General features: G+C 45.3%; 1 protein-coding gene across 1 annotated transcript in view; it reads right to left on the reverse strand.

The window, feature by feature from the left end:
• Positions 1-22,691, reverse strand: part of ZBTB7C (zinc finger and BTB domain containing 7C) — a 141,532-nt gene that overhangs the window by 29,142 nt on the left and 89,699 nt on the right. The window contains exon 2 of the mRNA XM_033164533.1: positions 9,206-9,359. Within this exon, the coding sequence (XP_033020424.1) occupies positions 9,206-9,258 (53 nt within the window). The 5' untranslated portion in view covers positions 9,259-9,359. The remainder of the gene's footprint in view (positions 1-9,205; positions 9,360-22,691) is intronic.

The raw sequence follows: 22,691 nt of genomic DNA on the forward strand, positions 1-22,691 counted from the left end.
TGAGGCTCCAGTACTTTGGCCACCTCATGAGAAGAGAAGACTCCCTAGAAAAGACCCTGATGTTGGGAAAGATGGAGGGCACAAGGAGAAGGGGACGACAGAGGATGAGATGGTTGGACAGTGTTCTCGAAGCTACTAACATGAGTTTGGCCAAACTGCGAGAGGCAGTGAAGGATAGGCGTGCCTGGCGTGCTCTGGTCCATGGGGTCACGAAGAGTCGGACACGACTGAACAACAACAACAACAATGACATCTCGAGGGGTGTTGGGCTCTCCTTCCTTGGAGGTTTTTAAGCAAAGGTTGGATGGCCATCTGTAATAATAATAATAATAATAATAATAATAATAATAATAATAATAATATAATATTTGTACCCCACCCAACAATATTTGTTGGGCGGCTTCCAACAAATATTAAAATACATTAAAATATCACAGATTAAAAACGTCCCTAAACAGGGCTGCTTTCAGGTATTTTCTGAATGTCAGGTAGTTGTTTATCTCCTTGACCTCTGATGGGAGGGCGTCCCACAGGGCGGGCGCCACTACCGAGAAGGCCCTCTGCCTGGTTCCCTGTAGCTTTGCTTCTCACAGTGAGGGAACTGCCAGAAGGCCCTCGGCGCTGGACCTCAATGTCTGGATTGAACGATGGGGGTGAAGACGCTCTTTCAGGTATACAGGACTGAGGCCGTTTTGGGCTTTAAACCAACACTTTGAATTGTGCTTGGAAACGTACTGGGAGCCAATGCAGATCTCTCAGGACTGGGGTTATGTGGTCCCGGCGGCCACTCCCAGTCACCAGTCTAGCTGCAGCATTCTGGATTAATTGCAGTTTCCGGGTCACCTTCAAAGGTAGCCCCACATAGAGCGCATTGCAGTCCAAGCGGGAGATAACTAGAGCATGCACCACTCTGGCGAGACAGTCATGGATGCTTTAGCTGAGATTTCTGCATTGCAGGGGGTTGGACTGGATGATTTTTGGGGTCCCTTCCAACTCTACAATTCTGTAATATGGGAGAGTCTCCCAGGGCAGGAGTCTTCAGCTGCTGCCCGCTGAACTGTATTTAAGCCAGGCTCCTTGGAGGGGAGCAAGACCAGTACAAAAACTCAATGCTACTTCTGGGCATGCAAATAAATACAAAATTCACGTGGCTGTATGGAAAGGGAATCTGGGTTTGGTACAACACTTCATGGGTTGTGTGTCTACTTGGATGCAGCCAGCAAAAAGAAGATACTTAACAAATCTTACTAACTAATGAAATTTGTGTGTCGTTTCTGTCCTAGGTTATGTCCTCCATTGCTCTTTATTAACTTCAACTCAATACATGCATTTTGCATGTCACCAAATCACACATCATATTGATTTAGCTCCTCATTTTCCCAGATAATGGGGGGCGGACATTATATGGTCCATATCCTTCAAAGGCAAGAGTCCCAGAGTGTTAGAGTGTCTTTGCAACAGTGCCAGTGTGGTGTAGTGGTTAAGAGCGGTAGACTCGTGGACTTCCGGCGAGGACGCCATTGCGGGCGGGCGTGGGTCGTTTCGGCAGCGAAGCGACCCAGGCTGGCCCGGGGGTAGGAGCCCCGCTACCGCACAGCGGGGCTCCGCTAAACCGCGGGTCGAGCGTCCCGCGGCATGGGCACTCCAGCCAGCCCACTATGGCGCGGAACCCTTCTCCCGTTGCCCTTGTAAAAGGGCGCGGGAGTGAAGGGACAACAGCGCCGGGCTTTGGAGGCATGCCCCAACCGGGCCGGTGATGCGGCGGCTGCCGCCGGCACTGAGCGCGTCGTTCTACCTATTGGAAAGGAAAAAAAGAGAACCACGGAGGCTGTGAGTACGGAGATAATTGGATGCTAAATTTTTGCTAATTGGCACTCCGGGAGGAACGTGAAAAAGGAAGCCCGTTCCTCCCTTTGTTTAAGGAAGAAGATAACATTGTTTTCAGCTGCTGCTGGAGTAGCAGATACAAAGTTTCTACGGAGGTTTTGACAAGTGAGACTGGTTGAATCCCTTTTTAGGGGAATTAAGAGATCGGAAATATCTCTTTTTGAAATTGCTGGATTGCAATCTTTCCACCCTAACTTGGGGGGGAAATGGCGGCTAAAATCTATGATTAAAGATGGAAAAGTACTGAAACTTGAAACCCTCTGCCTATTTCTACCATGCTTGGTTTCGTTTTCAAATTGGCTCTAGACTCGGGACTGACACATGAACAAAGGATTATTCTTTTGAAGTTGGAACTGTTAAACCAGAAGTTAACTCTGTTGAACCAGGATGTTGAAGAAAAGTTATATGCTACAGGAAAGACTCTTGAGAACTTTGTTAAACTGGAAAAAAATCTTGCAAGGGAACTTGAGAAAGTTTTTGGAAAACAAAGTACAGAGGCTGCGCAACTCCGAGAAGTCGAAAAATCCTGCTGGTGTGAGAGACGCAGGGTTGGAATACAATTTATATCCAATTTCTGGGGTGAGAGCCCAGAAATGATGGGAAGAAGATTTGTGAATCTACAACATGATTGGAACTTTGAAACGGAGATGCTAGAAGAAGATGATTTGTGTATCCTGAAGCCCCCTGCAAGGACGTTTATGGACTGCGTCTGGACCTGTGGATTTATAGAAAAAGAAGACATTCTGGACAATGGTGTTGGAGGGAGATGGAGAAATGTCTGGGGGGAGACCCCGAGATGGTGAAGGAAAATGGTTAGAAAAGGGATAGGGTGAGAATATACAAAATATAATTAGGATGGTTTATTATGGTACCCTGAAGTCAGTGTGTTAAGAATTTAAGATTTGGAATTATTGAAGAGATGTTAAGTTTTTTTTATTAGCAGCAGTTTAAGTGAAATAAGATGTATGATTTGAGTTAAGAAGTGATAGGTTATTTTGAAGTAAAAATTAAATATCAAGAAGTATGTTCAGTTTCTTTTGGATAATTTAAACTTTAGAGATGAGAAGTTATTAAAGTACATTAGAATTGGAACCAAAGGAGAGAAAACGGGGGAAGTCACCCAGTATAGACTCGAACAAGAAAAGTTTTTTTGTGTGTGTGTTAAACAAGAAAAAGAATTATTGGTGTATTAATGGGGATTTGCATTTGTTTTTATTATGTTTTGATTGTTGTGTTTGTGTTGTTATATGTGTTTTGTTGTTCTTTGTTTTGTAAAAAACCAATAAAATTCTTATATAAAAAAAAGAGCGGTAGACTCGTAATCTGGTGAACCAGGTTCGCGTCTCCTCTCCTCCACATGCAGCTGCTGGGTGACCTTGGGCTAGTCACACTTCTCTGAAGTCTCTCAGCCCCACTCACCTCACAGAGTGTTTGTTGTGGGGGAGGAAGGGAAAGGAGAATGTTAGCTGCTTTGAGACTGCTTCGGGTAGTGATAAAGCGGGATATGAAATCCAAACTCTTCTTCCGATTTCTTTCTTTGCAAGCTGTTCAAGCCTAGCAGGCATTATAGGGGCACAGAAGAAAGCTCACAGGCGGGCAGACTCACATAAATATTGGCTGAGTCCTCCAAAGTCAAAATTTATTCACGAAATGGGACAGGCAGCCCCTGTCCTGGCAGGTTGGTGCAATGGCTTTCGAACAAACGCCAAGGAATGAGCACATGGACCTCGCATCTTTATTCACTCTTGTGCACCTGGGTGCAAAAGGTGGTGGTGTTTGCCCCGCTCACTTTCGGGGCATTTCGTGGGACTGCTGCCCTCGTCATATATTTTGGGATTAAATTATCTCGCGTTCTACCCAGTTTGAATAGCAACATTCCCCTGCGAGCCCAGATATCTTCTTTTCTAAAGCCTCGCGCTTGCCTCCAAAGGCCCTTGGCACCCTGGAGGCCTCGAGGGCCAGGTTTTTCCACTGATGGCTTTCTCCCTTCCTCGGATTTCACCTGGAAACACGTCCGCGGCAGAGTTTCCAGCCTCTATGGACAGAGCTCGGTGCGTGGGAGGCCGGTTGCCAGCTTCCACCTTCCTGGCTGCTAACTTCCAGGGATCAGGCTGCGGCTCTCTATAGCATGGCAGAGCGCCCAGCGTTTTCTCATTTGGCAAACACAGAGCGCAGCTGGGATTTCAGGCTCTCTTGGCACCAGACTCCATGGCCCTCAGACTTTGAGGCTGCCCTTCCCAAGCTGGCTGCTCTGCCTGCCTGGCATGGTGCAAAGAGGGGTGGCATGTCACCACCGAAGGTGAGAACACAGAGGTCTGTTCCACACATTGCAAACTCAGGTTTGCCGCTGATTGTACACTCAGTGGGCAGTTGTAGACAAAAACAAGAGTACCTCTTCCTATTTTATATCTGTACATCGGGGACGGGTGAATCCACCAATTTTGGTTCCTGCAGGGCCGGATTAAGACATTTAGAGGCCCTAAGTACTTAAAGGATTTTGGTGCCCACATATATATCTAATTCAAAACATAAACAAAGTTAAAATAACATTTTATTTTTTGAAATGAAACAAAACCTACAGTAAGGTGGAAAACAATGTTTATTTGTGTATACTTCCACTTTGTTTATATCTGGGGGGGGATTCTCTTACTTTTTCTAATTGCAAAGTCTTTGATCAGTCTTTGCTTGGCAGGGGGTTGGACTGGATGGCCCTTGTGGTCTCTTCCAACTCTATGCTTCTATAATTCTAAGATCCTCAAAACATATCGGCTTCAATACTTAGTAAAGATGAGGCACACAGCCTGCTTTGTTGCATAGTTGTTCTGTTGGGATTTTTTAATATACTTTAGCTGAGAAAATGAATGTTCAGCTGCGCAGTTTGTGACCATTAAAGTTAAAAATCCGGCAATGGAAAATTTCTATGGTGTCCCCCTTTCCTAGATGCCCTAAGCATGTGCTTATTTTGCTTAATGGTTAATCCAACCCTGGGTATCTCTCATTTTTCCAATGTTAAATTTGGTTCTCTGCATTTACACATCAGTTGGCTATCTTTTTTTTTTTTTAAGTCCTTGTGAAAATTCAGCAAAATTCGGAGCAGCACAAATTTCAAAGGATGGCTGTATTTTCCAGCTTTGCATTGCTTCAGAAAATGCAAATTAGGTTTGCCTCGAAAGTGAACTCAACCAAGATTCTCCCTAATCCTATACATATCTACTCAGGTATATGTCTCACTGACTCCAGGTAAGTAGAAACAGGACCGCAGCCTCAGTCCCTTTTCCGCTACACCTGAAAAGGCACTAAAGCAGGCATAGGCAAACTCGGCCCTCCAGATGTTTTGGGACTACAACTCCCATCATCCCTAGCTAACAGGACCAGTGGTCAGGAGTGATGGGAGTTGTAGTCCGAAAACATCTGGAGGGCCGAGTTTGCCTATGCCTGCACTAAAGTCTTAGCCCAGGCTTCAGCTGTTTTGGAGCACAACTCCCATCACCCCTGACCACTAGCAAAACTGGCTGGGGCTTGTGTGAGTTGTACTCAGGACACCTGAATGGCATCAGGTCAGAGAAGGCTGCTTTAAATGTGTCTCCTGGGAAAGGTGCTTCAACGAAGCAGATCTTTATTTCATTCTGTCAGGCGAATTCTCCCTTGCCCTGTCCCCAAAGAGGATATAAATATAAATATAAAATCCCGTTTGACAGCAGACTCAATGGGTGGGTTTCCTTCCTGACTGAAAACTCTGCAGAATATGAGACTGGCTCACCCACAGAAAACTGGTTTGGCTCAAAGCTGCCCAGAGCGCCCCAGGACGGACGAACATGGACAGCGCTCTGTCCTCAGAAGCTGTCAGGATTTGTCGAGAAAACCCTAAAATAGGCCACTCGCCACAGGAAAAGAAAAGAAAAAACACAGAGACGAGTGGAATGGGGGGGTGGAGGAGAGAAGGTGAGGAGAAAGAGGGTGGGGAAAGGCCGTAGGCGTGTTTTTCAAAAGCAAATTATATATATACAAATGGGGTGGGGGGGTGGGGAAATCACAACGCAAAGCCCTCAGGGAGGAACGAAGAGGAAGCTGAGGTTGGCGTGTTGGCACATTAAATCAGAAACATATGTGCCCACACGGCTGCAGCTCTCAGCCTGAAGGACTGAGTCACCGAGAGGAGGGTGGGACCTGTGTGTGTGTGTGTGTGTGTGTGTGTGTGTGTGTGTAAGGGGAGTTATCTTTCTATCAGGGCTGGGTGTGGGGCACAGGAAACAATGCAAGCGAGGAAGACATTGAGCGTCTGAGCAGGTTTGCGGTGGATTAAAAGCAGGAACAGACAAGCCCTGGACAGAGTCTCCAGGCAAGAGTGTGAAAGAGGGTTTCTTAATTATAGATATTTAATGATAAACATAATAAATATATATAATAAGGAAGGGACCTGTTAGCACATCCAGTGCGTCCCCTGCCAAGACAGGATTGTTCCCTGCAAATTCAAACATTGCCCTCCCCTCCGCACTGTTTTTCCAAGGATGCGCCTGAACCACTCCAGCTGCAGGGAACACACACCACTTCCCTTGGAAGGGAAGTTTTATTGACCTTACCGTGCAAGAAAAGTTTCCAGAGGTCCAGCCCACAATTTCCCCTTCTGTCTGTCTCTCTCTCTCTCCCCCACATACTCCTCCTCAAGTCCAGCTTTTTGCTCCCTTTGCTCTTCATCCCATCGCCCAGCCCTGTTGCTGCTTCCAGATTTTATAGCTTCTAATTCCCTCTGCTACCATGCTGAATTAAAGTTCCCCGAGGAGAATTACTGGCTCATATTGTCAAGTGGGGAGGAAGGCCCCATAAACTGGGGTTGGGGTGGGAGTTCGGAAAGGGAGATTGCACACAATTATTTGAAAGGTTCGGAGCAGCAGAAAACATATCATTCGGGGCGCGTTACTCCTTTCTTTTCTCATTTATTTTAATAACTACAAAGACAACGGAGCTCCTCAGTCCCCCAACCCCTCAATATCACCAAAGTAGACTCCTCAGGTTTGCCCCCTTGTGATCCGATTGATGGATCTGGGTGAGACATTGCATTCAGTCCTATGCATGGGCCTCTCCAAAGACTACATTCACGGATGCAGAGTAAGGCTGCTTTTCAGACAGACACATACCCTGCAACATTTCTCTGATGAAAATAGGGATGGCCTATCCATGATGATGCGGGTGGCGCTGTAGTCCTAACCATTGAGCCTAGGGCTTGCTGATCAGAAGGTCGGCGGTTCGAATCCCCACAGCGAGGTGCGCTCCTGTTCTTCGGTCCCAGCTCCTGCCCACCTAGCAGTTCGAAAGCACGTCAAAGTGCAAGTAGATAATAAGGTACCGTTCCTGCGGGAAGGTAAACGGCGTTTCCGTGTGCTGCTCTGGTTCGCCAGAAGCGGCTTAGTCATGCTGGCCACATGACCCGGAAGCTGTCTGCGGACAAACGCCGGCTCCCTCGGCCTATAAAGCGAGGTGAGCGCCGCAACCCCAGATTCGTCCACAACTGGACTAACGGTCAGGGATACCTTTACCTATACCTATTCCATGATGATGATGATGATATTTATACCCCACACATCTGGCTGGGTTGCCCCAGGCACTCTGGGCAGCTTCCAACATATATAAAAACATAATATAACAATAATTTTTTTAAAAAGCTTCCCTATACAGGACTGCCTTCAGGTGTCATCATTTATTAGATTTGTGAGGTCCATGCCTTTACACAAAATACCATATAACATTATTAAAAGGGTAGAATTAAAATTATTAAAATAGGTTATAAAATTCATGCCACGCTGTCCCAGCAAAGGAGACAAACAAAACCAAATATATAAATAAATAAATAAATAAAGGAATAAATAAATAAAAACAAAACCCAAAACCCCCCACCAAACAGAAAAGAGGATACAACAGGTTAGGAGAACGATGGGAGGGCCTTCACTACATCATTCACGAACCCCACCCTGGTTTTCATAGCCCTCGCTACAAAGACCGCTACCACGTAGGAAATCCGTGGGTCAGCGTCCACCAGCAGAAACTTTACTTTACCTTCACGTGTCTTCTAAAGGTTGTATGGCTACTTATCTCCTTAGCTCAGGGGTAACCAGAGGAAGGGGGGGCGGTGGGGGTGGGCCACCCCGGGTGCCCTCACTGAGGGGGGTGACACCTGGCACGCTGCCCACCTGCGACTCCCAAACCTACCCTGAGCTGTTGGGGTAAGGGGGGGGGGAGCTGCGTTGCTTTGCCGGCGGCATTCCCCACTTACCCCTTCGTTTTGACAGCTTGAGGGAGTCTTGGGAGTTGTGGGCGGGCGGCACACTCCGTCCCAGTGGGCGGCTCGCTCCGCCCCTGGCTGCAGGGCACGTGCCACGCTGGGCTATTCCGTGCCTGGGAGGACACCCTCCGTGCCATGCCCCCCTCAGGAGCATGCCATGCCCCCCTCGGGAATGCGTCCACCCTGGGCAGCATGAGCATATGCTCTGCCGCTGCACCTAACAGCACACCTTCCAACATTTCTCTGGTGAAAATGGGGACGTCCTAAGGAAAAGCGGGACATTCCAGGATCAAATCGGAAACTGGGATGACGTCTGTAAATCCAGGACGGTCCCTGGAAAATTGGGGCACTTGTAGGATCTGTGTGTGCACGGACATGCACACACACACACACTCTGCTACTGATCACTTGTACAACTGGGCGTTTTGCACATATAGTACCCGGGAGGGTGTTTTCACAAATGAAAGCCATTCATCACCCAAGTATTTGCTGGACCCTGTAATTCCTCTGCTCAGCTATTTCCTGTTTGCTACTGTTCTGTTGTCTGTCCGTGAATTTTTAATGCAGTCGGTTTTATTATTTGATAGGATTTACTGCTTGAAAAGAGGCACACAAGTCTCTTAATACATGTACAGAAATGCATGTGGAGGTTCCTGCTGGGACAAAACATCTGAGGGCTTTTAAAGTCTCTCTCCCCCCCCTCTCTCTCTCCCTCCCTCTCTCTCTCATTCTCTCTCTCTCTCTCCATATTGCCCAGAAAATAGACAAAATACAGTCAAGTTGTGCACATCCCTCAAAGTCCGTTGGTAGTGATGCATATTGACTGGAGAATGCATATTCTTCAAGTCCTCTTGGAGATTATGCACATTGACTGGGAAATGGGCACAATTCCCTCTTCATGTGTAGATGGTGTGCACATTCTCCAGGAGGCCTGCTGAACATGCCCAATGTCCATTTTTTATGCACGTTTACTGCTCAATTTAAATTAAACACCCCCACCTTGAAAAAATGGTTGTTGTTGTTTTTTTTGCATATTCTTACCTGGGGCTCTCAGGTAACAGGTTACTAGTTGAGAACTGTGCAGTGGATCTCATCTATCTCTAAGCAGCATCAGAGTTAACGGGATGGGAAATAAACTCTCCACACTGCGGCCACCGTTATTAGACCTGGGGCTTGAGCTGCCGCCGAATTTTACCTGGAGGAAAAAATTCTGAGGTGAATTTTGAGGTTCCTGCTCAGGAGAAACACCTGGCGATCTTAAAAAAGAAAAGAAAAAACACCCTTTTCATAGAATCATAGAAGAGTTGGAAGAGACCACAAGGGCCATCCAGTCCAACCCCCTGCCAAGCAGGAAACACCATCAAAGCATTCCTGACAGATGGCTGTCAAGCCTCCGCTTAAAGACCTCCAAAGAAGGAGACTCCACCACACTCCTTGGTAGCAAATAAATTCCACTGCCGAACAGCTCTCACTGTCAGGAAGTTCTTCCTAATGTTTAGGTGGAATCTTCTTTCTTGTAGTTTGAATCCATTGCCCCGTGTCCGCTTCTCTGGAGCAGCAGAAAACAACCTTTCTCCCTCCTCTATATGACATCCTTTTATATATTTGAACATGGCTATCATATCACCCCTTAACCTTCTCTTCTCCAGGCTAAACATACCCAGCTCCCTAAGCCGTTCCTCATAAGGCATCGTTTCCAGGCCTTTGACCATTTTGGTTGCCCTTCTCTGGACATGTTCCAGCTTGTCAGTATCCTTCTTGAACTGTGGTGCCTTTTGACAAAACTAGCTAAGTTTTCCTGAGGATTCTCTGTGAGAGCAGCCTTAACCTCGGCTACCAGCTGACCACAGTATTTGCTGAGCTTTGTAAAAAACTGAGGACAGGATGAACACCTCTTCTCTGGCCCAAGGTCCCTTACTTCGAACCCGCAGCTGGGTGGGTCTTCCTGTCTGACAACAAGACTCTTGGCAACCTGTGCCAATGTCAGAGCCAGAGCTCATGTTTATACGAGGACACTTTGTGGAGTAGGCTGAACGCTCGAAAGGATAAATTGGACAGTTTGACCGATAGGAAGCAAATGAATTTTTTTTTTAAATGATGAGCGTGAAGGAGAACTAAATGCACAAGTGTAAGATGGGAGGTTTATCTATCTATCTATCTATCTATTCATTCAATCAATCTATATACCACACTTCCTCCCAAAGAAGCCCAGGACAGCAAACAACAAATTTAAAAAGCATTCTAAAAACAGCTTTAAAGTATTCTCTCAAACAGCGGCCAGCAAAAGTATTTTCCAGCCCTCAGATGCCTGGGTAAGAAAGAATGTATTGAGATCCCTCCAAAAATTCAACAATGAGGGACACACCTTGTTTTGCAAATGGGGAGCCACCACTAAAAAGGCCCCGTCATGGGTCAACAGCATCTAGGCAGCCAGCCAAGTAGCACCAGCAAAAAGGCCTCACCTGCCAATTGTGGGGTGTGAAATATTGGGGAAGGCACTCTTTCAGTTCACAAAACTTTTAGCACAATCATGTATATAGCTAGACTGGTGACTAGAAGTGGCCTCCGAGACCATATTACACCAGTCCTGAAAGATCTACATTGGCTCCCAGTACGTTTCCAAGCACAATTCAAGGTTTTGGTGCTGACCTTTAAAGCCCTAAATGGCCTCGGCTCTGTAAACCTGAAGGAGCGCCTCCACCTCCATCGTTCAGCAGTCCAGCTCCGAGGGCCTTCTGGCGGGTACCTCACTGCGAGAAGCGAAGTTACAGGGAACCAGGCAGAAGGCCTTCTTGGTAGTGGCACCCTCCCTGTGAAACGCCCTCCCATCAGATGTCAAGGAAATAAACAACTATCTGACTTTTAAAAGACCTCTGAAGGCTGCCCTGTTTAGGGAAGTTTTTACTGGTTGATGTTTTATTCTGTTTCATATTCTGTTGGGAGCTGCCCAGAGTGGCTGGGGTATAAATAAATTAATATTATTAATAATAATAATAATTGGCAGGATCCCCAAAGACACACTCTATGGGGAGCTGGCTTCAGACACTAGGCCTGTTGGCAGATCAACTCTGTGTTATAGAGATGTCTGCAAACATGCCATGAAGGCTGGCAACATTAACATTGCCATGTGGGAATCCTTTGCAGACGACTGCAGACGACAGGCGGTCAAGCCGTGTTTCCACTGCATTGACCAGAGGAGGAATGACCACTGGAAGGAGCACAAAGAGAAGAAAATCCATGGTGTATCTGCAGCAGCACAACCAGACGCCTTCATTTGCTTCAGCTGCAACAAAACATGTCTCTTCCATGTCAGCTTCTACAGCCACAGCAGGTTCTGCAACTCCCCAAAGGTTCGACTTCACCCCCAAAGGCACACTCCTCCATTGTCTCTCAAGATAGATGGATGCCAACTACACCAACATACTTTTTAGGTACTTAAGTCCCAAGCAATTTAGGGATCTGTACTCTAGTACAGATGCGGGTGGCGCTGTGGGTTAGACCACAGAGCCTAGGGCTTGCCGATCTGAAGGTCGGCGGTTCGAATCCCCGCAATGGGGTGAGCTCCCGTTGCACGGTCCCTGCTCCTGCCCACCTAACAGTTCGAAAGCACGTCAAAGTGCAAGTAGATAAATAGGTACCGCTCCGGCGGGAAGGTAAACGGCGTTTCCGTGCGCTGCTCTGGTTTGCCAGAAGCGGTTTTGTCATGCTGGCCACATGACCCGGAAGCTGTACGCTGGCTCCCTTGGTCAATAAAGCGAGATGAGCGCCGCAACCCCAGAGTCGGCCACGATTGGACCTAATGGTCAGGGATCCCTTTCCCTTTCCCTTACTCTAGTACTAACACCTTGAGCTGGGCCCGGTAGCTCACTGGCAGCAGGACATGGGGTCACCCAATTTAGGAGGTGTGGCACATTTTTAGGACAGGCGTGTGTGTGAAACTCACCAGTTGTTCTTCCCACTTGCCATCTTTAATTCCCCAGAATGCTCTGGTACAATAATCCCCCAATTATTGAGAACTTTATTACACCCAAGATAAGGCTTTGTTTGGTTTCTGCCAACAGGGTGTAACTCGGAGCCACTAATAATGGGGGGGGGGGGAGAAACCGAACCAAAGCAGCTGCTTTGCCCCAAGGAACCATGCCAAAATTTCCAAGCTGTTTAGTTAGGGAGCATCTCCCAAAAGTGGTTTAACAGTCAGTCCCTCTTTCCAGGGGACTCTGGGAACTGTAGCTCCACAAGGAGCCTCCTAACAGCTCTCATGTCAGGGCTGGTTCAGCAGAGAGAGATGAGCAGTAAGTTGATTCTCTATTCAAAGAGACAAAACACAAACAAAGAACTCAATGGGCAGGACTAGCCTGATGAAGCAGTTGCCAGGATCTGAGCCTCCCGCTTCCTCCTAAGGCAGCCGGCTGCCTTCCCAACAGTTGCAAACACCTTCAAGGAGGCAAAACAAAATAAAAAATAAGAAAATTCCTCCCAGTAGCACCTTAGAGACCAACTACAGGTGAAACTCAAAAAATTAGAATATCGTGGAAAAGTCCATTTATGTAAACAATTGTTTTCCTTAGCTACTGGAGTTTAATATATGAGATAGACTCATGACATGCAAAGCGAGATATGTCAAACCTTTGTTTGTTATAATTGTGATGATTGTGGCACGCAGCTGATGAAAACCCCAAAGTTAATTTGGGGTTCTCATCAGCTGTACGCCATAATCATCACAATTATAACAAATAAAGGCTTGACATATCTCGCTTTGCATGTCATGAGTCTATCTCATATATTAGTTTCACCTTTTAAGTTGAATTACTGAAAGAAATGAACCTTTCCACGATATTCTAATTTTTCGAGTTTCACCTGTAAGTTTGTTCTTGGTCTCTAAGGTGTTACTGGAAGGAATTTTATTTATTTATTATTTTGTTTTGACTACAGCAGACCAACACAGCTACCTACCTGTAACTATCCCTTCAAGGAAGGGCTCTCTGTGCCTTTTGTTCTGCTACACGTAATGCCCTCCTCGTTTTTGGAGACAGGGAGGGAGGGAGAGGAGAACAGTGGAACTGGCAGGGGCTGAAGATCTGTGGCAGCCTCAGCTTCCTCACTCTCGCTCAAACCTGCCGCTTGCTCAGCCTCCAACCCATCTGCCCCACACTTCTTCCTCTGACCTGTATCCCACCACCAGTCTCCTGGCTCGGAGCCTTCCCACACTGATGCTTCCCTGGGGGTTTCCCTGGCTGTAGCCTCCCACCATTCCTCCTCGTCTAGCCAGTCCCTGACATCTCAGCAGCCTTAACAAACGAGAGCTCCCACAATCCTTTGGGGGAAGCTGTCGCTGTTTAAAGTGGAACGATACAGCTTTCAACATACAGCTTTGGCAACGATACAGCTTTGGCAACGGCGGCCAACCAGAAGCCTATGGGAAGTCTGCAGGCACGATCTGAGTGCAACAGCCCTCTCCTTGCATATTCAAACCCTACGCCAAAGGATAAATGGACATAAATCTGACATCAGGAATCACAAGACAGAGAAACCAGTAGGAGAACACTTCAATCTCCCAGGACATTCTATACAAGTTCTCAAAGTAGCTGTCTTAATACAAAGGAATTTCAGAAATAGACTGGAAAGAGAAGTTGCTGAATTGCAACTCATTACCAAACTTAAAACCATGGAGAGACCTGGTCTGAACAAAGACATTGGATTCTTATCTCATTATACACGACAAAGCTATTTTTAACCTTCTCACCCCTTGCTTTTCCTGTAAGACCAATTGCAGTCGTTAACAGTTGTCAACAGGTTTACCACAGCTATCAGCCTATCACCCATTCCCACCACCCTTCTGAGTATTACCCCTCCCCACTCCCTCACTATATATAAGGGTCTGCTGGCTTCTGTTTCAGTGTATCTGAAGAAGTGTGCATGCATACCAAGAACAAACTTAGTTGGTCTCTAAGGTGCTACTGGAAGGAATTTTTTATTTTTTATTTTGTTTTCAGCCCTCTCCTTGTTAGTGATTTCCAGGAACCAATATTCGGAGGCACAGTGCCTCCTAAAGTGGATTGTGTCCTTTAGTCTAGGGACGCGGGTGGCGTTGTGGTCTAAACCACTGAGCCTTTTGGGCTTGCTGGTCAGAAGGGTGAGCTCCCGTTGCTCTGTCCCAGCTCCTGCCAACAAAGCAGTTCGAAAGCACACCAGTGCAAGTAGATAAATAGGTACGACTGCGGTGGGAAGGTAAACGGCATTTCCGTGCGCTCTGGTTTCCGTCACGGTGTTACGTGCGCCAGAAGCGGTTTAGTCATGCTGGCCACATGACCCGGAAAGCTGTCTGTGGACAAACGCCGGCTCCCTCGGCCTGAAAGCGAGATGAGCGCCGCAACCTCTTAGTCGCCTTTGACTGGACTTAACCGCCCAGGGGTCCTTTACCTTTACCTTTTACCTACACACTGATTTCAGCCTCACATCCCAAACACACCCCTGGCATGTCGCTAATCTATATAACAGGCTTGGATTTTGCTTCGGAGCCTTTGTTCTGAAGGATCCCAGGCACTGTACCACAGTTTAGAAAGCCATGTGAACAAGCGAGAAGACACAAATGTCCCCTGCTTTTCACAATTCTCGTTCTTGAGCCGGGGTGAGAAGCGGGGGAAAAGGAAGAAAATGTTACTCCCCCTGTGTAATCCTCAGAGACCTGCAAAAATAGATTTCCTTTGCCTGGGGCTCAGGTTCCACCTGCAACTCAGCAGCCCTGATAATGTTTGGGTTCTGTCGGCTGCCCTCCTTTAATGGGACGAGAATTCAGGATAAATGAACCTGCTTTTCACCTTAGTGACTAAATGAATTGCAATGTTTTGAATAAATGTCTCATGTGCTGAGGCTTCTGTGTTCAGCCCTGTGAGTGCCACTGGATAAAAACAACACACGTACACACAAAATCAATATGCTTATCCAGGCAAGGTAGGGGTTTGCTAGGAAGGAGATCAAGCTGGTGCAACGTTGTGGTTAGGAGATTTGAGTGATGATTCAGGAAATCCTCGTTTTCAACAAGTTGCCTGCCATGAGTCTCAAACAAAGCCCACGTCCCCAGCATGTTCGCACTCCTGTCTCAGAGACGTCTACGCTGGCTTGGCCATGTCCACAAAACAGAAGGTGGCAAGGACCTGCTCTCCGGGGAGCTGGCTTCAAGCACCAGGCCCGTTGGCAGACCAACTCTGCGTTACAAAGATGTCTGCAAACGGGACGGGAAGGCTGGCAACATTAACCCTGCCCTGTGGGAATCCCTTGCAGAAGACCACAGTGCCTGGAGTCAGGCAGTCAAGTTCATAGCAGTGACTAGAGGAGAAATAACTGCAGAGAGAAGAAATGCTATGGGGCATCTGCAGCAGCACAACCGGACGTCTTCATCTGCCCCAGCTGCAACAAAACATGTCTCTCCCATGTCGGTATCTAGAGCCACAGCAGGTGCTGCAACCGTCCAACAGTTTGACCTCACTCCCCTGGCAGACGGATGCCAACTGCAACTGCCTGCCATGAACTCACGAAGCAAGCTTCTCTTTCTGCCTCAGCTCCCTCACCTGTAACGTTGGGGTAACCTGTCTTGTCGAGTTGGCATAAAGCAAGGGTGGCAAACAGGATTTGCTGGCAGGCCAGTGCCTGAGCTCCCCTCTGCTGCCCATGATCCACTCACTTGCCTATCACCTGATATCAAGTAGCCCAGTTTCCAAGGAAATAAGCACAAGGGCGCTCTGAGAGAGAGACCCATAGGAAGAGGCTTTCAGAGACATGTTAATGTATCGTGTTGGGTGAAGCCCTTAGGCGCGAAGATCAGACCCATTTGTCCAGCTGACGTTTTGGAAAGGAAATTCTTGCTATCCTTTCCCAGACATTAAAGCTGCCTTTGCAGATGATTTAATGTTATCCCTACAAGACCCTGAAAGTAGTGTCCCCAAAGCATTGGAATTAATTGAGAAGTTTGGGCAGGTAGCCGGCTTCAAACTTAATAAACAGAAGACCAAAGTGCTGACTAAAAATATGAAAACAGAACAAATATATGAGTTACAAGAACTTACTGGCCTCAACTTTGCTAAGAAAGTAAAATATCTAGGGATCAACCTCACTGCAAAAAACCTGAACCTGTACAAGGACAATTACGAGAAGTTGTGGACTGAGATAAAAAAAGACTTAGAGATATGGACAAGATTGAAACTTTCACTAATGGGCAGAATAGCTGCTGTGAAGATGAATGTCCTACCAAGGATGCTGTTTTTATTTCAAGCCATTCCAATTTTAGACAAGTTGGACTGCTTTAAGATATGGCAAAAGGACCTATCAAAATTTATATGGCAGGGAAAAAAGCCAAGAATTAAGTTTAAGATCTTAACGGACTCTAAAGAGAGAGGAGGCTTTTCTTTGCCGGATTTAAAGATTTATTTTGAAGCGGCGGCCTTTTGCTGGTTGAAAGACTGGTTTAAACTGGAAAATACTGATGTGTTGGATCTGGAAGGCTTTGATAACATGTTCGGTTGGCATGCTTATCTTTGGTACGACAAGGCTAAGGTCCACAAGACTTTTAAAAATCATATTGTTAGAAAAGCCTTGTATCAGGTTTGGTTGAGATATAAAGACTTGTTAGAGAGAAAGACCCCTAGATGGATTTCACCGGTCGAGGCCAAGGCCTATAAGAGACCTAATATGTCTGCAAGATGGTTGAGATATGCAGATATATTGCAGCAGGAAGGTGAAGCGTTTAAATTGAAAGGTTATGATCAGGTAAAAAGTGAGGTCACCGACTGGCTGCAATACCATCAAATTTATGAGATTTTTAAAGCAGACAAGAAGATTGGTTTTCAAGTTGAAAAATCAAAACTGGAAACAGAGCTAATTGAATCGAATTCAAAAAACCTTTCCAAAATGTATAACTTGTTGCTAGAGTGGCATACGAAAGATGAAATGGTTAAATCAACAATGATAGATTGGGCAAAGGATGTGGGACACAACATCATGTTGGAGGACTGGGAAAGACTGTGGAAGGAAGGTATCAAATTTACAGCTTGTAATAATTTAAGAGAAAACATTATGAAAATGCTTTATAGATGGTATTTAACACCAGTTAAGATTGCTAAGATGAATCCGTCAATGACTAATATGTGCTGGAAATGTAAATCAGTGGAAGGTACCTTTTATCATATGTGGTGGACATGCCCAAGGGTTAAAGCCTTCTGGGATAAGATTTACAATGAACTTAAAAAGGTAATGAAAATTACCTTTAGTAAGAAACCAGAGGCTTTCCTTTTGAGCATGACCAACGAACAGATACCCAGTCAAGATAGAGTATTTTTTATGTATGCCACAACAGCAGCTAGAATTTTATTGGCAAGAAACTGGAAGGGTGAAGAGATCCCAACGGTGGAAGAATGGCAGATGAAGTTAATGGAATACATGGAACTTGCCGAACTGACCGCGAGAATCCGAGACCAGAGGGAGGAGAAGGTGTCGAAGGATTGGAAGAAATTTAAGGACTACTTAGTTAATGGTGTAAAATTGAATATCTGAGCAGAACTAGCTGTTGAACAGGCTTTAGCTAGATAAATTTAAGTTAAAGTTTTGGTAAGAATTTTACAGTATATGATACAAATAAGAATGTCTAAAGATTTGAGAATAGACTAAGATCTATGCTTTTAATAAAGGAATCTAAGGACAAATAAGATGGTTAATAGTTATGAAAGTATATATATAGCTACCTAAAGTATATTTGGATTAACAATGCAGTGGAGGGTGTGGGGGAAGTCCTCTATGCTTAGAAGATAGAATAAGAACGAGATAAAGATAAGTGTTTAGACAGGTTTGTATATGTTTTTCTTATGTTTATTGTGTTTTTGTTTGATTTGTTTATTGTTTATTGTATTCTGTATTTTCATTGTATTTGTGTATGTTTTGTTCTTTTATATATGCATATGGAAAATAATAAAATCCTTTAAAAAAAAAAAAAAGCTGTCCCTGTGCCTGGCAACTCTGACAATACAGATGCTTCTAAAAACCCAGCCCCTCCACATGCGTAACTTGCAGGAGGATCAACCAAATGCACATACAAACAGGGAAGAATCAAGCTCTACTGACTCAAAACTTTGCTCCTTGGCATATCCTCCAATCTTCCTTCTTTCAACTAGAATCATAGAATCATAGAGTTGGAAGAGACCACAAGGGCCATCCAGTCCAACCCCCTGCTAAACAGGAAACACCATCAAAGCATTCCTGACAGATGGCTGTCAAGCCTCCGCTTAAAGACCTCCAAAGAAGGAGACTCCACCACACTCCTTGGCAGCAAATTCCACTGTCAAACAGCTCTTACTGTCAGGAAGTTCTTCCTAATGTTTAGGTGGAATCTTCTTTCTTGTAGTTTGAATCCATTGCTCCGTGTCCACTTCTCTGAAGCAGCAGAAAAAAACCTTTCTCCCTCCTCTATATGACATCCTTTGATATATTTGAACATGGCTATCATATCACCCCTTAACCTTCTCTTTTCCGGGCTAAACATACCCAGCTCCCTAAGCCATTCCTCATAAGGCATTGTTTCCAGGCCTTTGACCATTTTGGTTGCCCTCCTCTGGACACGTTCCAGCTTGTCAGTATCCTTCTTGAACTGTGGTGCCCAGAACCGGACACAGTATTCCAGGTGAGGTCTGACCAGAGCAGAATACAGTGGTACTATTACTTCCCTTGATCTAGATGCTATACTCCTATTGATGCAGCCCAGAATTGCATTGGCTTTTTTAGCTGCTGCATCATACTGTCGACTCATGTCAAGTTTATGGTCTACTGCATACTGGACTAGCTCTTAGTCCAGTGTGCAGTACCTGTTTCTTTGACTTTCTATTTCATTATTTGATTTGACTGGCATCTTATGCCCTTTTAAAATGTGTTTGGGGGTGTTGTTGGGTGGCTGTTGTTGTTTTTATTTATGTATTTTGTAGTTCTATATTCTGATTTTATCCTGTGAACTGACCTGAGGGTAAAAGGCAGTATATGAATAATAATAATAATAATAATCTGCTCACTCTGTGTTGCTGTAATCAAACATTTTGATCCAGCCACACTTCCCATCCAGAATAAATCAGTTAATTTCTTCTTTGTTTCCTCCTCCTCCTCTCTCTATCTCTCTTAAAATATTAAAAATAAAAGTCCATCTGGTGCAATGTACTTTTGGTGAACCCATGTCATATATCACTGATGTTAAACTAACAGCTCTGAACTTATTCAACATTGTTTTACTTCTAGCACAAAGCTCACCCGCCCAGGATCGCCTTTCAGAGGAGAATCAGTTTTGTGCCAATTTCAATCTGAAGACCGAGAAGCACATTTGCTCAACGCAACATCCATAATATAATCACTGCTGTGGTTTTCAGAGATTCGTGACTATAGCAAGCCCCTTGGTGTATATACTCTCAACTAGGAAGAGAAAAAAACTAAGATTTGACAAATTGTTTGCATTCCTTCCCAAGACTTCAGGGTAGCTATGCACAAATCTGGCAATTGTATTCTCATTTTTTCCAGTCTCCAGTTTGTCTCACTTTCGCATCAGTGTGTGAATTTGTGTGTTTTCATGTGCATCTCTTCCACAATTTTTTGTATGCCATTCATGCTTCTGGCACCCAAAGCCCTATAGAGTTTGGGACCAGGATGCCTAAAAGATTGTCTCATCCCTTGTATATTGATCACTGCGCTCCACAGGAGAAAACCTCTTGCAAATATGACCAGGAGGTCCGTTCCTTACATTATAGGCCTTTATTGCCATGGCACATAACATCTGGAATTCCCTCCCCTTAAATATTAGCCAGGCACCATATTTGTCATTTTTTCAGCCTACTGAAAACATTACCTTTTCAGCAAGTAGAGCTCTTTCCCAGCCTATTTCTCCGCTGGAATTGTTTTTAGATATTTTCAGATCTTTCAAGTCTTTCGACACTTGGGCGTTCGCCATCCTGAGCTACTTTGTGAGGAAGGGCAGGATATATACTGAATAATAATTAAACAAATGCATTATTACTCCAAAATGGCATCAAAAAAGAAATCTGAAAGGACAGGTGTCGTGTATTGATTCAATGGTTATAATATCTGTATTACTATTGTCTGTATTCTCATTAGGGGAAAGTAACTGCCTTCCCGTTCCAGAAGGAACAGCTACTATTGGTTCATTCAAGTTGCTGCATTTGGATCCTCAGTCTTATTGGTTCCCACCAAAAGGCAGCTTTGTGACTGCTTGAGATTGTTCCCTCCTAAATGTATACTTTCTAGCCAGTCTTTCTGTCCATATAAATGTAGCATCCCTCTCTTCAGTTCCCCGAGTCTTGTTTGTCTGAATAAAGAGTGTTACATGAAGAAGCTGTCTCCTGCCTGCTATGTCAGAGCTGAAGTCACTTGCTGAATCACGATCCCCACGTTACAACAGCAGGCATTGAGGATCCATACTGATTTAAAAAAAAATGCAAGATGATTATTTTGTTTATTTATTGCATCTAAATCCCACTTTTCTCTCAAGGTGCCGTACGTGGTCCTCCCCACTCCTCACACAATCCCCACAACAACCCTTTGAGGTAGGCTCAGCTTTGGTTCAGGAGCTGAGAGAACAGATCCATTTCTCAAGATACCATGCAAGGTAATTCTGTGGTGTTCCTCCAGACCCACCAAAGCTGTTTTGCGTCTGAGAGGACCTGTGGCCTGGTTAACTGCAGATTCCAGAATGCCTGGCTTCCCTGCATGTGGATGGTTTTCACATACATTTCCCCTACCCCACTCTCAACGAAAACTGTATCACCCTCTACTCCATTTACTTCACGGCAAAGACTGTGGTTGCTTCCTCTCTGTTTATTTATCTATTTTTACAATTGCACTTAAAATTTGAAGCTGCAATTTTAAAGAGAGAGAGAGAGAGAGAGCTCACTAGGTGGTTTGTTCCTCAAACTACCAGAAAAAGTCTTTTTCTATGGCAATGAAACTTGAACCCCAGGGCCTGGTTGAATCCATTCAGCCTAATTTGGGTACTGAAAGGAGGAGGAGGTGGTGGTTGCAGCGAAGTCAAAGTCTGCAGTCCATCTGGTCGATCTTTCCTGACATGTCACACGAAAACCCACCGATACACAAGGGAGCTAGTGTTGTGCTATGATGCCATTGGGAATGTGATGGTGTGGCTGTATCCCGGGGCCTGGGATTAGGCTGCAGTGCTGGAAAAACACTGCAAAAGTCCTGAATTGTCAGGCAGGATTCAGCTTCCTGAGGAATTGTGAGCATAGTTTTTGGCGGAAGACAAACTGCAGCAGAACAAAAACGCTACTGTGTGTTATGCATCTAGGGTTCAATGTAACACGATGCCTTCTCACATCCCTACTCCAAGCCCCCATTTGCTTCCAGCTGAGCCTTTTTTTTTTTACATTTGCGCGCGCGCGCGCACACACACACACACACACACACCCTTGTCATGGAAAGCCCCCAGCAACTTCAGTGACTCCCATTCCCGGTTGCTTTTGACCATGCTTCAGCACCTAGATGACTCGGGCAAGTGAGCCAAGCCACAAGCGATGGCGGAAAACAGCTCCACCCCGTGGTTTTATGACAAGGACCTGGTTATTAATCAAATGGTTTGCACAGCAGTGCTCCCAAACACCTTAGCAGTAGCTGGGGCTCTCTTTGGTTATGACCTTACATGTTTCTCTCACTTCCTTCTGCCAGCTTTCTAATGGGAACATAAATCTCAAAAGAATATTTTAAGCGCGCCTTGTTTCTTTCCTTTCCCCACCTTTTTTTTTTAAAAAAAAAAAAGACAGCAGACTCTATCGCTGAGATAATAGGAGCAGTATTTGGAGTCACCATTAAGTCCAAGAAGATGTGGTCGTCTGTCATGATTCCACCCCCCAACCATATCTGTCAACCCTCCCTGCTGTTCCCCACTGATATATACATAGCTGTCAACCCTCCCTGCTGTTTCCCAATGCTATAATAAGGGAATTTCCCGCAAAAAAAGGAAAAGGTTGAAAGCTATGCCCCCAACCCCAAGCTATAATTGCCAAACAGACAGTTTAAGCAGAAAAATCTTTCTAACATGCCCAGCCATTGAAACTTATTTCGGCTTCTAATTCCGGGTAGGAAGGATGTGGTTTTAATTAGGGGGGCTGTGCCTCTGGCACCCCTTGTTTTCAACAATACGAGAAAGGTTATTTAAAATAATGTGGCTATTTAAAATAATAATAATAATAATAATAATAATAATAATATATTATCATGTTTTCTCTTTAAAACATTGCACTGTCCATAGCACCGGATGGCAGACTAAAGGACAACTGACCAGAGCTAACAAAGAAATCACCTTTAAGCAGCAGGGAGTGCATTGGAGGAACAGCCAGACTGCCTGGATTACTCACACGAGGCGCAAGACAGCGGTTGAAGCAGAGTCAATGTGAAATCAAGGTCATTTCTCACATTAGAGATTGATTGACTGGCTTAATTCACTACAGCAGCACACTTATGCAGAACTAACCGGTAC

This window comes from Lacerta agilis, chromosome 11 (genome assembly GCF_009819535.1).
Source record: "Lacerta agilis isolate rLacAgi1 chromosome 11, rLacAgi1.pri, whole genome shotgun sequence".
In the NCBI taxonomy this organism is placed as follows: domain Eukaryota; kingdom Metazoa; phylum Chordata; class Lepidosauria; order Squamata; family Lacertidae; genus Lacerta; species Lacerta agilis.